Source organism: Priapulus caudatus, unplaced genomic scaffold (genome assembly GCF_000485595.1).
Source record: "Priapulus caudatus unplaced genomic scaffold, Priapulus_caudatus-5.0.1 Scaffold1466, whole genome shotgun sequence".
Lineage (NCBI taxonomy): Eukaryota > Metazoa > Priapulida > Priapulimorpha > Priapulimorphida > Priapulidae > Priapulus > Priapulus caudatus.
Window position 1 is genome coordinate 18,230 of NW_014578527.1, and position 17,709 is coordinate 35,938.

At 46.5% G+C, this 17,709-nt stretch overlaps 1 protein-coding gene across 1 annotated transcript in view; it reads left to right on the plus strand.

The window, feature by feature from the left end:
- Positions 1–689: 689 nt before the first annotated feature.
- Positions 690–17,709, plus strand: part of LOC106816725 (very-long-chain 3-oxoacyl-CoA reductase-like) — a 29,195-nt gene continuing 12,175 nt past the window's right edge. Inside the window, exons 1-2 of the mRNA XM_014821342.1 lie at positions 690–732; positions 2,140–2,492. Coding sequence (XP_014676828.1) covers positions 690–732; positions 2,140–2,492 — 396 coding nt within the window. The remainder of the gene's footprint in view (positions 733–2,139; positions 2,493–17,709) is intronic.

A 17,709-nucleotide genomic window follows, 5' to 3' on the forward strand; every position in this document is an offset into this window, starting at 1 on the left:
ATCTATTAGAGTCTGTACCAGATTTCAGCTTACAAATCATGGGTACCAATCGTTTCATACCTTAAAGACACTAGCTGAAGAACACCATGGCAGCCATTGCGGTCAATACGGGACATCAGTATGCATGTACTAGGCAATCAACCTGCAAAGTAACACGTCATAGTGTCACTCAAACGGCAGACGTTTCACTTGATCACAAAGTTGATGTTTGTAAGTGTCATTTCTCCATAAAGCCAAAGAAGAAGGGCAAAAGCCTCCAAAAGAGCTTGACACTGGCCTCAACAATGAAATGAAAAGAAATGCATGGAACAGTCTTGAATGAAAATTTTATGATTGCAAAGAACATTGTGCAAGAATGAGAAGACGTGGTTTAAAATGCAGCAAAACGTTATTTGGAAAGAAGAGACAGAAACAGAATGCTGGTTTGACCGAACAGGATTAGAAATCAGAGAGCTGCCTTCAAAACAAAGAACTGAACACGAATGCTCTTAGAGTGCGTATTCAGAAAGCTAAACTATGAGCTGGACTCTTCATAAACGTAAAAGAAAAAGAGAACTTGATGGTTAGAAAAGTGAGAGCAGAGATTTTTCAACAGAAAGAAAATAACCATCAAAGAATTTATGGCACTTCAATGCTGTCTACGGTCAGGCAAACACTGAAAAGCTCCCATCCTGTGTAAGATTCAAAAAATGATGGGAGCTCTTGACTTCACCAATCGCATCAAACAGATGGGTTAGAAGCTTTTCAGTGATCTTCTGATCAACCAATGGATGCTTGATTTAAGCATCTTGGGATGACTAGAGGAACATCCCAATTATTGCGTCCTTCGATGAATCCAATCTCAGAACCAAGAGCAGATAAATCTTCTCAAACACACATAGGAACAAGTCGCGGGCCCTATGCAGAATACTCTTGAGACCTGATTGATCTTTGAAGACTGAAGTCAAAGACACAGTTCAAGTACGAGTAATCTCAGGGAGGCTCAATTATGCAGACGAATATAGCCATATTCAGCTGCACTTCGGGACTACAGATGTTACTCCAGCTCACAACGGACCGTTCTAAGAAGCATGCGGTATTAACACTGCAGAAGCAGGACCACTGTCCATTGTACTGAAGCTGAGTTGCTTCATAGCTGACCACGAAGTAGGCGAACGTCACCGCTTCAAATACCTTGCAGCTACGTTAAGCAATAGCTGCTCGTATATAGAGGAACCTTGCAGCTCGTATCCAAGCAACATCATGCGTGCCTTTGGGTCGCTACGTCAAAGCGTGTTAACTCACGTGACCTCACAATAAAACACTAAGCTCAAAGTCTACAAAACCCATGTGTCTTATTCCACTTCTGATGTACGGCTATGAAACCTGGAACTCTTGCTTACGAGTCATCTTATTTCGACAACTGAGAACATACTAGACAGACCGCACCTAGCGCGTAATCATGCATATTAAATATCATTTAAATGAGGATCATTACGATTGGTCACGGAGGAGGTCCTGCTAACAGGAGCGGGTTTGAACGACATCGAGTTGAAAGCTAGTCTCAGAAGTCGTCTGCGTTGTTTTGGCCACCGCTTTGTTAGAATGGGATAAGTCGACAGACAGCAAAGGGACTCCATAACCAGGCAGCTAGCCAAATGGATCCTATCTGCTGGTTGCCCCTAAATTAAGAATAGAATACCTGCAAAGGTGCTCTGAGTGTGGTAATGTTCTTGATCAGTGGAGGAATGTTGTAGACAACAGACAGAGTGGAGAGGTCTTGTGCATACAACTTGTGAATGCTTCAACATAAAGAGAATCAAACAGTATGAAAGAAAATAGTGAACGAAGACAAAGAATTTTGAACAAAGATGATCTATGCAACTTTAGAGCATAGATATTTTACTACATATATTCTGTGTGAATCCCCGTTTTGGTGCTATCACTAGCGTATATATATACTATATAGATTATATATACATAATAATATCCTACAACGCTGGTCCGTCTCTCCTCCGCCGCGCGTCCCTCACCCTCGCCCTCCCCACCTCCTCTACTCCCCACCTTTCTATCTTACCCTTTTCTAAACCTGCCTCCCTCCCCACCCTCCCTCAAACCCCGCCCTCCCCGCCTCTATATCTCTGCCGGGGTTCTCTGCAGGGGCGACGGACGGTATAGGCAAGCAGTACGCTCTACAGTTGGCCGAGCAAGGCCTTAACATCGTGCTCATCGGTCGCTCGCCGGAGAAGCTGAAGGCGACCGAGAGCGAGGTGCGCATGCGCAGCAACGTGCAGGTGAAGACGGTCGTCGTCGACTACAGCGGCGGACGGGAGATCTACGATGACGTCGAGCGAGAGTTGGCGGGACTAGAGATCGGCGTGCTGGTGAACAACGTCGGCATGGGCTACGCGAGGATGTCCGAATTCCTGGACATGGAGAGAGACTTGCATCTGCGCATGCTCAACGTGAACATGATGTCCTGCGTTGCTATGACGTACATCGTTCTGCCGCAGGTGAGAGAGGGTGGAGGGTGGGGGAGGGGAGGGGAAGGGGAAGGGGAGGAGAGGGGGAGGGGAGGAGAATGGAAGACAGAGTTAGAGATTTGAGGTGGTGAAAGGAGAATGGAAGAGAAGGTAGAGGAGAGGAGGGCTGGGATAACGGGGGGAGGGGAGAGAGGGGAAGATTTATCTACGCTAGCTGCTGGCTTTCCATTTCGCTACTGGCGTTGATAGAGCGTCAGCATTTACATCACATGCATATATCTGTTGGCATATATTATCACGCACTACAATAACGTTATATAGCTCCGACAGGTGGCGACAGGATGTTGTAAATGTTTGCGACGAAGCTTCTAGCGTCTACGCCTCTACGGCAACCACATTTTCATGATTGCTGATGCTCTTCGAAGTCGAGATGTCAATGCCAGAATGTGAATGAATGAATGTCATAAACCATGTTTTTCATGATGAGGACAGCAATGGAAATGACTTAGTTACCTAGATCTTAATGCCACTTGTATCTAGTTAGTTAAGTTTATTGTTTAAAGAATTAGATCATATGATCACATTGTTCTTTGGGTTTTTAAGTGCAATTAAGTTTATATGTCATACCTCTTCATAACATTCAACATTTGTTGATCTTGTGTACGTTTAAATTGTGATGCTGCATACCAGTTAGTTTATTTATTTACTTATTATTTGTTGATGCTCTTGAGTTATTGTTTGTTGAAATTAAGTTTTGTTATGCTAATCTATTTGACTGAGCATACCTGTTCTCCTTTGCGTAATCATCATGTATCTTTCATTATGTATCTTTAATTATGTTAAACTCATGTATCTATATAATAGCCATCATATATGTAATAATATCACATTTAAGGAGTGGCTGACTCGAAGACTTCACAGTCAACTCGCCCTCCTACGCAATTCTGAAACGAATATAACCAGTTATATTATGTATGTATATTGTAATACGTAAATAAACATTTTTAAATTGAATTGAATTGAATTGAATTGCCACGTGCAGACAGGAGAGTGAAGATTAGTATGATGAGTCAGGTATATAATATAGGTCTACTAATCGTAAAACGTAATTAATACTAATACTATTAAATTAACAAATAATCATTATTCAATTAACAAAATAAATACTATTAGTAATAGTATTTATTTTGTATTTATTTGGCTAGAAACTGTCGTCACAATACTGTGTAGTGTAGATTCAAGGATTCCCGTAGTCACAGTCAATGAGCTATATTATACATAATACCAAATAAGAGTATTATTAGCTCTTGATAATATACACTATACAGTGTAGTGTAGTCGCATGCATACCACTCTGCCGTGACTGTACACAAACTCACATAAAGATAGAGTGACAAAAAGATATGGAGTGAACTCTGCGAATTTGTGGACAGTAATGTCTGCGGTGTGCATGTGGTGAAATTGTGTGTTTCAGATGAGCATCTGAACTACATTTACTGTCGCTCATAGGGTCTATGTCCCCCAGGGTACTGCCGGAACGTACCCTGGGTACGGTCCGGTATACCGGAACGCACCCTGTTAACTATCTGATATGGTTAGGGTTAGGGTTAGGGAGTAGGCGTAGGCGACTCCCTAGACTCGTTAGTGGAGTAGGCGAGGTACGGTCCGGCATATTAGATAGTACAGCAGAAGTATACAATTCACGTTTTGAATTTATATGGAGCTCTGGTACCAAGGGTACGTTCCGGTATATCCGACGCGTACCCAGGGTACGCGTCTCGCGGCACGTACCCTGAGGGACATAGACGCCTCTCAGCGTTACTGTCACATGTAATAGCGAAAAGAAATAGATTCCGCGTTGGCTAAATCATTAGCATGTTGATGGTGGCCAATAAAAGAATAGAAGTAGAAAGTAGATATATTAACATTAAGATTTTGGTAGTAAATACATTTCGTGTTTATTCATGAAGAGGCATGCTAGATGCATAACGACAGCCAGTTGATAATCATGTAATCTATATCTATATAATATATCTATAATATATCTATAATATATAAACTGTATGATATGTATGCAAGACCTGTCCAGTCAAACCTGGTCTTCATGTTATTGTTACAGAGGGTGATTGTTGTAGGCCAGCAGTTCATGGATATAAGCTGGTCTTCATGTTATTGTTACAGAGGTGTGTTTTGTAGCCAGCAGTTCATGGATATAAGCTGGTCTTCATGTTATTGTTACAGAGGGTGATTGTTGAAGGCCAGCAGTTCATGGATTAATATGCTGGTCTTCATGTTATTGTTTACAGGAGGTATTGTTGTAGGCCAGCAGTTCATGAATATAAGCTGGTCTCATGTTATTGTTTACAGAGGGTGATTGTTGTAAGGTCCAGCAGTTCATGGATAAAGCTGGTCTTCATGTTATTGTTACAGAGGGTGATTGTTGTAGGCCAGCAGTTCATGGCTATAAGCTGGTCTTCATGTTATTGTTACAGAGGGTGATTGTTGTAGGCCAGCAGTCATGGATATAAGCTGGTCTTCATGTTATTGTTACAGAGGGTGATTGTTGTAGGCCAGCAGTTCATGGATATAAGCTGGTCTTCATGTTATTGTTACAGAGGGTGATTGTTGTAGGCCAGCAGTTCATGGCTATAAGCTGGTCTTCATGTTATTGTTACAGAGGTGATTGTTGTAGGCCAGCAGTTCATGGATATAAAGCTGGTCTTCGTGTTATTGTACAGAGGGTGATTGTTGTAGGCCAGCAGTTCATGGATATAAGCTGGTCTTTATGTTATTGCTACAGAGGGGTGATGTTGTTAGCCAGCAGTTCATGGATATAAACTGATCTTCATGTTATTGTCACAGAGGTGATTTTGTAGGCCAGCAGTTTATGGTGTAGCGTTTTTATGTCTTTCCTGCGCCACCCGAGGGCGCCACCCGTCGACACGTAGTGACTAGCAATAACCTTAGGTAAGAACACTCACCTATGGTATGTCCGGATGCGTTGACATGGCCGTGATCGTCGCCACCCGGACTCAGCTAGCCACCAGAGCGCCTCACTATGCTACTGCGCTCACTCCGTAGTACCCAACCCGGCGTTCGTTCCGGCTCCGGTGCGATAGCGTGGTTAGTCGACAATGCCACACCACAAACGTGACAACGGGGCACCCCACCCCGCTCGGCTGGCCTTACGTTAACGGTTACGTCTTATAATAAATGTCAACCCGGTGTATAAACAAAGGCTATACAGATATAGGCGTAGCCAGACAAGGGCTAAATAACGGCAGGCTCTCTACTGCACGGCTGCTCACAGCATTATGAGCATAGGCCAGTTTCTATCCTGCACGTGAAGCGTCGGCACTCCCCTCTCTCTCTCTACTTCAGAGTCCATTTAATACTCTACTCACTGTATTATTTACTCGCCCCACAACGACATTCAACAGGACAATACAAACTGCCTACTCAACCAATGCGTAGCTCTTAACTGTGGCCCATGTTCTCTATCCTTGAACCCTCTGTGGGTCTCACCCACAAGCCACGTCGAACACTGGTGAACCGTATGTTACTGTACCAGTAACGTACGCTAGCTGTCGTCACCATACTCCCAGTCTCTGCACACAACTCAGCCGGCCTCTCCACTCTATATGCTCATACAGAGTGGACTAGCTATGCGGGGCCTACCTCACTCGACTCCCGCCATGAACTCGAGTATTATCTCACTAGACGCCCGAGACAAACTCGAGTGCTACCTCTCTAAACGCCCACAAAACTCTATTGTGACTTCAGCCAACTCCCGGGACAAAACACAACCGTGTCACTCCCGTTTCACACACCGAGTCTACTGTTTATTTCTCCCGCGCAAGAGGAAATACATTCCGCCACTAGAGGGGGTGGCTAACCCATCCAACATGGCTGCCTCCATGTAAGTACTCGACTATCCACAACAACAATTGGTGAGCAGGCAAAACACTACTAAAACGCACACTAAAATGACACCGGGACCTCACAAATAATTATACAATCACAAATACGAAGCATTAACCATACCCTGCCGTGGTTGCCAGTGAGCTACCTCACATCTACTTAGCTGGGAACCGTGGTGACCGGTGCCACCCGCCCACACTCTGGATATAAGTCTGTCTTCATGTTATTGTTACAGAGGGTGATTGTTGTAGGTCAGCAGTTCATGGCTATAAGCTGTCTTCATGTTATTGTTACAGAGGGTGATGTTGTAAGGCCAGCCATTTCATGGATAGAAGCTGGTCTTCATGTTATTGTTACAGAGGGTGATTGTTTGTAGGCCAGCATGTTATGGATATAAGCTGCGTCTTCATGTTATTGTTACAGAGGGTGATTGTTTGTATGGTCAGCAGTTATGGCTAATAAGCTGGTCTTCATGTTATTGTTACAGAGGGTGATTGTTGTAGGCCAGCAGTTTATGGATATAAGCTGGTCTTCATGTTATTGTTCAGAGGTGATGTTGTAGGCCACAGTTCATGATATAAGCTGTCTTCATGTTATTGTTACAGAGTGATTGTTTGTAGGCCAGCGTTCATGGATAGAAGCTGGTCTCATGTTTATTGCTACAGAGGTGTATTGTTGTAGGCCCAGCAGTTCATGATATAAGCTGGTCTTCATGTTATTGTTACAAAGGGTGATTGTTGTAGGCCAGCAGTTCATGGCTATAGCTGGTCTTCATGTTATTGTTACAGAGGTATGATTGTTGTAGGCCACAGTTCATGGATAGAAGCTGGTCTTCATGTTATTGTTACAGAGGGTGATTGTTGTAGGCCAGCAGTTTCATGGATATAAGCTGTCTTCATGTATTGTTGCAGAGGGTGATTGTTGTAGGCCGGTTCATGGATATAACGCTGGTCTTCATGTTATTGTTACAGAGGGTGATTGTTGTAGGCCAGCAGTTCATGGATATAGCTGGTCTTCATGTTATTGTTACAGAGGGTGATTGTTGTAGGCCAGCAGTTCATGGCTATAAGCGCTGACCACAATTCATTTTCGCATGTGCGACATGTGCAAATGTGCAATTATGGGGACAGCTCTTATATCCTTGGGCCCCGTAGGCCTACCAGTGCCACACTCAGCTGGATTACAGAATTGGTTCCTAGCTGTAATCCATTTGTATCCATAGTCAATAACAATGTGCGTGCGTGCGTGCATGTGAGTGTGTGCGTGCGTACGTGCGTGCGCGTGCGTGCGCGTGATCTGAGTGCACTGTTGCCACTGCGAGCGTGACTCTCTGGGGAAACGCTCGCGGTAGACTGGCAACGATTCGTTTGCTCTTCTTTGACAGATGGTTGAGCGCAAGCGAGCCTCGTCATCAACATCGCGCATCCGTGGTCGGCGTTGTCCCTATACCGTTTATGGCGACATATAGCGCACCAAGGCGTTCGTGTGTTCTCTCTGCGAATACTGGAACAGGAAACGAAGAGAAGGGCGTCGCAGTTCCAGGTGAGTAGGTGGTCGTCGGTGACTGGGCTTCTCTCTCTATCTGTCTGTCTGTCTCGATCTCTGTATCTCGCTCTCTCTCTCTCTCTCTTTCTCTTTTTATTCTGTATGTCTCACGCACGCTTTCTTTCTCCAGCTTTCTGACTTCTGTCACTCACGTCGTCGCCTCATTTCTCTCTTTATCCTTCTCCCTCCCACTTCTCTCTGTCTTTTTCCTCACCTCTCTCTCACTTTTTCGCTCTCTGCAAGACACGTGTATGAATTGCGGGGATAACGTCGCAATGCCCTAATATCAGTCATGTGGTTTACTGATCTTGGGAATATATTGATGCGCTGGCCAAAGAAAGAGGCGTGAGGGATCATTACTCGAGCCCCTCCGCCGCTGCGTCACAAGCGGAGCCCGACTTTTCTCTGCGTTAACCTTACACGCATTAAATGATACGTAACCCTATTATTACTACATTAATTACCGTATCAACTACCATAATAATCACATTGTCGTTCGATATTCGGCAGTTGTGTGACGCCGGGATTCGTGTCAACCAACAATGAACGTCACAGAGGAATGTGAGTGCGGGCTGTCCGACGGCGGAGACGCTATGTTCGGCAGCGCCATCCGCTAAGAGTCGGCCTGCAGTCTCGCAGCCGCTGGCTACCTGAATGCACACTTCTTTGTACGTGTCACATGTGTTAGCCTGTTAGGGTCACGCTTCGTAGTTTCCGCCATCCTTTTCTTCCTCGCCTCTTCGCGCTCTCTTCTCTGGCTTCCTTCTCTTCTCATCTTCAGATTCTTTTGTTTCAATGCGCCGTCTCGCTGCCTTCTTCCTTTTCTCTGCTCCACTGAGTCCTTCGCTCTATATTTCTGCCCCCTGTGCCTCTGCTTCCTCATCCCTTCTCCAAACTACTCTCTGCTTCGTTCTAATCTGCGCCTGCATTTTTTACTCCTCCATTCACAGCTTCTCTAAATATTCCCTCGTCGCCTTCTTCGCCGGTTTTCTCACTCATGACCAATTCCTTTCTACTTCCGCTCGTTCTGATTTTCTTTACCTCCTGCACTCTCTTTTCTGGCGTACCGCTGTCCTCTCTCTGGCTAACCTCGCGGTCTCCTTCATCTAGTCTGCTGCCCTCCTTTCCTTTATCTTGTCCTTCTCTTTCCCCGCCGCCCCGCTAGCGGTCCTCTTCCCATGCCTTCGCAACACGCTATGCTTGCTAAGCATCAACATACAGCCGACCTAATAACCTTGTGTAAATTTCCACACTGCAATTCGGCAATTGTTCTTGCGATTGTTCGCTTGGACACGAGCGTCGTTTGAAGAGACGTTCACAAACGACGTTTGATCGATAGTTCTTGACATGCCTCTATGCGAGCTTTAAACAGCCACTCGCGCACGGCTGTTTACAATCTTCCACACGTGGAAAGAAAATAATCAAACACGTGTTTGATATTTTCTTCCACGTGGGGAAGATTGATCAGCGTGTGCGAGTGGCTTAACCCTCGTCCCTCCCCTTTCCCTCCCCTCCGCTCCCCTCCTCTCCTTTCCTTCCCCTCCGCTCCCCTCTTCCCCTCCACAGTAAAAACATCGCCATGATTTGATTTTTCCAGGTCGTCGTTAGTCAATTATACTCCGAAAGCGCGCTGTTCAAAGCAGTGAAGAATGAGATGATAAGGATTAAAGCCAAGAATTGTAAATCGGAATAATTCGCAACGACGTCACGCCGTCGTTTCCGTGACGTCACGCCGTCGTTTCCGTGACGTCACGCCGGGTGATGATCCTTATATTGCGATGAGGGAAACGGTAAGACGACGCGACGACGGCTGAGTCATCGAAAGCGTCAAAGGAGTAAGAATTGTGTACTTGCCATGCTCGCTACTGGAGTATAGGAGAGCAAGTCAAACATGACGTATACAGTGTTGTCTGTCGTTTTCAAAGGACGTGATACATAGCAGATCCTTCTGAAGGAGGCATTGCCTGATTTACCTGCTCTAGACAATTGGCAGCCCGGATCTCGCGCGAAGCGCGAAAAACGCTGCGTAGCGGCACACTAACACAACTACGCTGCATTGGATTGGAGTAAATCTTAACAGGTACACTATAGAGGAACATTGCTGGATAATTGCTCAATTCAGCAGTTGTGGCGATTCCACAAGGTTTTTGACTACGCACGTAGCGAGACATTTCCTAGAAATGCTCGTAATTGTTGCTTCGCTGCTCGGCGCACTTCGTTTTCCTGTAGAAAAGCGAGTTGCAATTTTTTGTGTTTGATGCCCCAACATTATTCTAGAAGATATGGCGTGCGATAGATGGGCGCAACGAGGCTATGTACATACCATTTTTCAGCAGTTTTTCTGGAGACGGCTGGGCCGGCTAAGCTAGACTGGTACTCGGTGGACAGTTCCACACGCTACACTAACTAACTTCAGTGTAGCCAAGGATACTTGCCGGAGTGAACGTTGCTACCAGTCTAGCTCTTAAGAGGCTGATCTGACCTTCTGATCTTTGCGATGATGACCTCATAGTTACAGCATATATATATATATAGCAGAATAGACTGCATTTCTGCATATTCGCATGTGGATATAGGTTCGCATATTTCATCGATATCCATCGATATTCCATCCATCGATATATCATGCCAGTGTATTGTAGTGCGTACAACTGTAACGTTATTAGATGTAAGGAGTCAAAAGCAGCAAAGATTACTTTTCATCGGTGAGACAACATTTAAATAGTAAACATCATTATTAATATTATAGTTATTACACAATGTTGTTCTTCACAGTTGCCATTGCGGTTGAACGATAGCATAGGATAGCATGATGTTTATTACTGTCCTGTCCGTCCACGACATGATCTGTATCCTTTAACGTAACTCTGTACTATACAAAATCGCGATGTATTTCTGCATGTCGAAAAACAAAACAACTTTCATACAGCACACATGTGTAAGCGTTGCAACATTTCTCAGCGGAAATAATACTAGTACTAGTAGTAGTATAGTGTGGAATGATATCATAAGAAAGTCGCTGAAATGGACCAGTGCGGTGGCATTTCAGACGCTTTTTTATTGACGACATTTCCTTTGCAGGAAAGCTAACGAAACGGACAGATTTACTCTGCATGAGTGTTATGTGAGCCTTACACATTGAAATAGTATGGAACTCGTCTACCGCACATGCGCGCGTATGCTTTTCTGCATTTTCGAATGTGCGCTGATTTTTACTCAACATTTCAATGTAGAACTATAGACTGTGTACTCAAATATAGATTACAATGTGAAATCATCTTTACTCACTTCTTACGCGTCTTTATGCGTTTATCTTTTGTGCATTCGCACTATAATTTCATCGGTATAGTAGGAATTGAAATCATTCCGTCATAATTCTCCTGCTACCACCAGCATTCCGCATCATCCCTCCCATTCATTCATTTTATTTCTGCATATTCCCATCGGGATATACGTTCGCATATTTCATCGATATCCATCGATATTCCATCCATCGATATATCATGCCACTGTATTCTAGTGCGTACAACTCTAAGGTTATTACATGTAAGGAGTCAAAAGCAGCAAAGATTACTTTTCATCGGTCACACAACATTTAAATAGTAAACATCATTATTATAGTCATTACAGAATGTTCTTGTTCACAGTTCCCCAGCGCTAGTTTTGAAGCGCTGAATTTCCGAGGTTAATCTAAATCCCTCAGTCATGTATTTGCCACTGAGATTATCAAAGATTTTTAAAACATCGTTTACCTTCAGTTGTACTACTCTCAACTGGACTTGTTTTCATTCAAACACTACACGCATAATCAATATGACAATTAATGAAGGCAGTAACTAGTCATTTTTTACATTATTTATTTAAATATTGACCTTTTCTCTAAATACATTTTAGTCTATTCTTGACGTTTTTCACAACTTTTCTTCCTGTCATTTCACCACTGAAATTCTCTTGTAAGTGTACTCGTAAGTATTTTACTGCAGTCTTACTTTGAATATATGATCCATTGCATGTGACATCAAGGTTTGTAAGTCCACTGATTTCATTTTCCCATCGAAACACAATCGTTTCTGTCTTCCGTACGTGCAGTCATACATTGTGTAACCAATTGCATTTGCAAGCTTCATTTTTGCTGGACAACCTGAATGTCAGTTGTTGATACTAACAGCGCCGAGTCATCAGCATACAATAAAAGCTTTGTTTTTACAGCGTGTGCCATATCGTTTACATATATTAAAAATACCAACGCACCTAAAATGCATCCCTCAGGCCCCACCCCCAGCCAATAATCTCACACCCATCTTTTATAAATTTACCTCGTATGTTATCTAACCCTCTAGCGTTATCTGGGTTTATGTTCTTAGGTAACTTTAACACCTTTTCTTTGCTTACAGGGCAAAATTGGGAATTCTTTCTTAGTACTCCTCTGTGTGTATAGTCATTACTAGCTTATGTCTCATTTTAAATGCCACACTTTATGCCAAATTTCTCCACTACGGTTCAGGCGACGTTCGTAAAGAAAGTATTAAAGGTATCTGCTACCCTTCAGTTTTGAAAAGATATTGTCGCCTATTGTCAAAGCTACCTGACCACAGTTATTATTTCGTTTATTGTTCATACGCATACTTTTTACACTCTGCCATACTTTCTTACAATTATTGTTGTTGGTTTCAATGTTTTCTGTATCAAAATAGCCTTTTGCCCTCTTCATCCAAATTCATTAAGAACAAATTTATTGTCTTAAGTCAATTTCATCATTATTTCTTATTATAGTAATTGAAGCTCAATAAACAATGTAGTGTACGATAATTGCAGGAGTCAAATAAATAGCAATACTGAAGTATAGCAAAGACAATTCACTTGCATATGAATAAATTCGCTATTACTTAATACAGCATCGTCTATTATCTACTCGTCATAACTTTAATACACGATATATGAAACGACGAGAAACAATAAAATCATGACGTTAACAAATCATGTATACATTTTTTAAAGGTAAATAATGTAAATTGCCCTGAACATCATTAATTCTAATCGTTTGTAAGCATGCATAATAATTGCAATATGTTACTGAACACCACTCCATCATAACATCTGCAGTTACATATACGCGTGACGGTGCTTCTACCTAAATCACTTGCAAACATTTAAACAGCACATAATGCATTAAATGAACAGTCAAACCACTGCTATAATAAGCAACTGCAGTGTACATAGGTACTATATATATATATATATATACATAGTAAATAAGTAGAATGAACATAAACACATTGTAATGAACAATAAACTTATAAAAAGTGATGTCAATAAATTCGTACAATTCATTTCAGCCACTGCTAATAAAGGCAATGTATGGGCAGGTCTTACCTACATAATAGCTGAGTGTGCGACTTTTACAGTTTTCAGTGCATTTCAATGCATTGGGACAAAGTCACATTTCATAGATGATGTGAAATGTTTAGTATGGATATTTCATGTTATTTACATGTGTTGTAATGCATTACTTCCAGCCAATCCTGTAAAGCTCATGACGCAAGGTCAAACGTCGTTGTGTCGCAACGTCAAACGTCGCAAAGTCAAAGGTCGTCGGGGGAAGCGTTGCTGTGCAACAATGAAGTAATTGAGACGGATGCACTATTTTTGGCTGCCAAGTACATGTATCCCCCGTCATGTAGTATGAATGGAATATGTGTGTAAGGACGTAGAAGGTACATAAACTTACACAACTGACAACTTGTTTATAATATGATTAGAATAGACGTTAGCACAGGGTGTTACATATACAGTCACGCGTAACCACTTATACGATCACGGTAAGCGAGCAGCTTCCCTACATCCGCTCTATGTTCCCCCGTCCTTATTTTGCTTTACTACGGCTATGTATCGCGACATGACAACACAACATATGCTATACATCTGCAAAATACTCGTAGGTGAACGTCGAAACGTAGCCATTGGTAGGCTTAGAGAACAATATATTGTAACGGCCTCGGCCTCTGCTCTGCCGAGCCCTGCGCGCAGTTCGCTCGCCGAACTTTTCGGTGGCAGATGTTTTGCTCTGTATTGCTCCCCGAACTTTTCGGCGTGTCAGATGTTTCGCTCCCGAACTTTTGCGGTGTCAGACTGTTTCGCCCGCCGAAAGGTGGCGCGCCAGCCTCGCAAAGTAGAATCGCCCACTTAAAACGATCCTACTGCGGTAGTGCTCCTCTGCGTCGGGTGGTATTGTCGCTGCGTTGGTAGTTACCGCTTTCAGCCCGCGAAAGATTTCTCTCGCCACGGCGCGTGGCGTTGTGTAAAGACTTTATGAGATTGGTTGTGAGGATCGTACGGGTTAGCACGGGCGTACCCTTCTCGGCGGTACAGATTACGTGGTAGACGTGGGAGAAATGAACGCGCAGCAAAAGTGTGGGCTAAGAGTGTAATAATGTTTATACAACACACGCGAGGGCGCTGACCGGAGTCCCGCGGGGCAGAACGAAAGAATTGGGTAAGATACATACTCAGAACGCACCGGTAATCTGAACGGAGCAGCTTCTCAAAGAGCTTTTCTGAGGTCGTAACTCACTCGGTTTCGGCGCATGGTGTTGAATTCCAGGAATATATATTTCCACACGAGATAGTTTATCGTTCAACGTTACGAAAGTAACAGTCGCGTAACTTCCGAAATAGCGACGCATCAGTAGGTTCGTGGAATAAAATGCCCTACAGGGGGCAGGGGGAGAGCACGGCCTCTACTCCCTCCCAACTGTCACTCTTATCGCCCTCTCTGCTCACTCAACTCCTGAGTTCGTCAACTCCGTTTCCTAACTCAAACTCTCCTTCCAACTGCTGTCTCTTTCCAACTTGGCTTATCGTCAGGCGCGAAGTGCCTTTTAATCATACCCCTCGCGGGCGCTGCCCATTCGACGTCACTCTCAGTAGCGCTATCACCGGCGGCGCGGTGAGAGGCCTAACACGTACGCTCTGGTCGCGCACGGGAGCCGTGGAAGGGGCCTACCATAAGCCACGTGATCGACGTCGGATCGATCGCTCGACATGGCGCGGACCCCGGTGATTGCTGTTGCGCTTACGGCCGCGTGTAATGTCGGTGGTCGGTGATTTCGGTGTTCGGTGTTCGGTACTTAATTACCTTCGCGAACGGCTATCCCGAATCTCTTACTTCCCGAATCGCTATTTCCCGCGTCTCCGATTTCACTCTGGGCCGCGCCGGTCACATTCCCGGGCCTCGGCCTCAGCGAAAGTAGGGGCGTCCTACGCGCACCTTTCCCTTCCGTGCGCAGTGCACGTCGCGCATCGAGACATCTAACGACTTCGTTTAATACACCAAATAAGCTCATGCTTGTTGCGCGCTTCGCCTAACAGATAATCACAGTTCGCGACCTTAACTCGCGACCCGCCGCACGGCGTACTGATCCTACGCGTGTGACATACCAATTGCGCGTACTTATCTATACTGAGTCCGCGACTTTGATGATACCCTATTACATATAATATACGTGTTCGCTCGCGGCCACCAACAACCCCCAAATTTAACGCAAATAGGCGGAGTGGACGATGATCCTCCCCGTCGTTCGGCCGGAGTCCTCACCAGGTCGCAGCGGTGCACATACCTCCTCAAACTCAGTCGGCGGCGAGTCACTTCTTCGTCCACCTCCCATCTGCTTGATCGGCGAAGGCGGGGCAATGCGCGGGCGCACATTGCTCCTGTCTCGCCGGCGTAGGCTCTGCGTCGCTCATCTACCCGAACAAAGTTCCGGTTTGCGGATCAAAGGCCCACCTCGCCGCAGAGCCATGGGTCGTCCAGCCTCTATGGTTGCACGTCCGGCTAGGCGCCGGTGCAGTGATAACCCGTCGTCGGCCGCGTGGAGCTGTCCCACGTTGGGAATCCACCGGACAGCAGGTCGAAGCCCGTGGGACTGATTGGCGGCCCCGTCGGTCGCTGGTCGTTCGGCCAGATCGCTCGGCGCAACACGGGCTAGCGTGGCTGCCGATGCGCATGACACTCCTGCTGGCTGTGCGCTGAGGTCGGAGGGGCCCGTCTCCCTACCTTCCGCAGCGGCCACGTTCTCAGAACCGGCTAAAAACCCCGATCCACTACGGTTGGCCTCCGTCGATCTACGCAGCTATCCACAGCGGCTGCTGCATTCTCGACCTCTTGTCCGCTGGAGAGCGCGGCGCATGCTAGCTTACGCATTACGACCTTGCGGATTTGTTGTAAATTCCGACCCGTGCTTCCACTCACCGGTTGTTCGGTCGGTCAAAGGCGCAGGGACCTGTCACTGTAGCGCCTCTCCCTCCAGTCTTCCCCTTCTCCTATCGCAGTCGCCCGCTGCTTTGCATTTCGGGTCTCCCTGCGACGACTCGGTCGCCAATCTCGGATCACTCGCTTTCCTGTGACAGCAGTAGGTTCGGCGTGCCTACCGCGTGAGGACGCGCTTGCAGGGACAACGTCCTGTATTCTGTCATAAGCCGGGGTCCTCGACCTGCCAGCTGCTTCTCTCTCCCTCGTCGCTGGTGAAAACGCCGCGGTTTTTCGGTGTGGTCTGCCGTAAGTGCGCGTCGCATAACGCGGTAATTGGCAAGCGCCGGCAGGCCACACGTGTACGTGCAACTCCGTGAACGGAGGCACTGTACCGCCGCCACCCAGATAATGCCGTGTGATATTCCCAGTGCGTGGTCCCTGCGCATGCTAGTTGGGTAACTAGACAGGCCAACCACGGGCACGCGGACGCCCAATTGTTCGGCTGCGGCACCTGTTCGGCCGAGCGGTGTTCGTTCGATCGCGTCAAATCTCGGCGGCGAGGAGCTTCCCAACTTCCTAGACTTCCGTCCAGCCGTTCGGTGTCTGGCGGTCGAATCGCCCTCAGGCGATCGGGTGATGTCCAAAAGCGCGCAATGGTCGACGGGTCGTCACACGATCCTCCCTCTTCGCGACGGGTGACTCCCCCCCATCCTTCGGTTTTCTCTCCGGTCCGGCGGGGGCGGCTCGTCGGTACGCACTTCCCCTTTTGATGAAGGCTCAGCGGTTGTTGCGCTTCCAACCCTCCTGCGTCGACCAGCCGAGCTGACCGTGTGCAGCGTCTGGCCAGGCACCTACTGGTTACGGATAATGATCGAACCCAGCTGCTCGTTAGACGCTGCTTGCTCTGCTGGTCCCGCTCTCTTTCTCGCTTCGCCGTGACTCTCGTCCGCGGAACGCCGCCGAGGTGAGGAGCCTCAGCTAACTACGCTCACCGCCTCGTCGTGTGCACGTTTACGCTTTTCCCCTCTCAGCCTCCGCCGTCACGGGCGCGCCACGCATCGCCCCCCGCGGCGACTCATCCCGGAACTCTCACTCTCTCCCGCTAATGCCGCTTTCATCGGCGTCGGGCTCCGAATCGCCCATCGACGTCGGGCTCGGTGGCGCTGAAGCGCTGCTCCTTCTCTCGGGTCGCGTTGGCTGGACGGGCCGATAGGCCGCCTCGTCCGCTTCCACGTGCGTCGGCAGGCAGTCTATCTGCCTCTGCCCGCGCAGCTGATTCTATAATCTGCGAAGCTGGCCTCTCTGTCATCGCGTCCTCCGCTCCTCGCTGTCGCTGCTCGAAACGCGGTCTGCACTCAGCTCATCGGTCGCCCACTCTTCCCCCGAGTACGAAATAGCATCCGCAGCGGGGCCGGATTTGCCATCACGCCTTACGTCCTCCCGCTGCCATACGCAAGAAAAGGTGCGGGAAGTCAGGTCACGTCGCGCGTACCGGTAGCGTTATGCCTTATTCTTGTTTCAGGCGATTTCGCA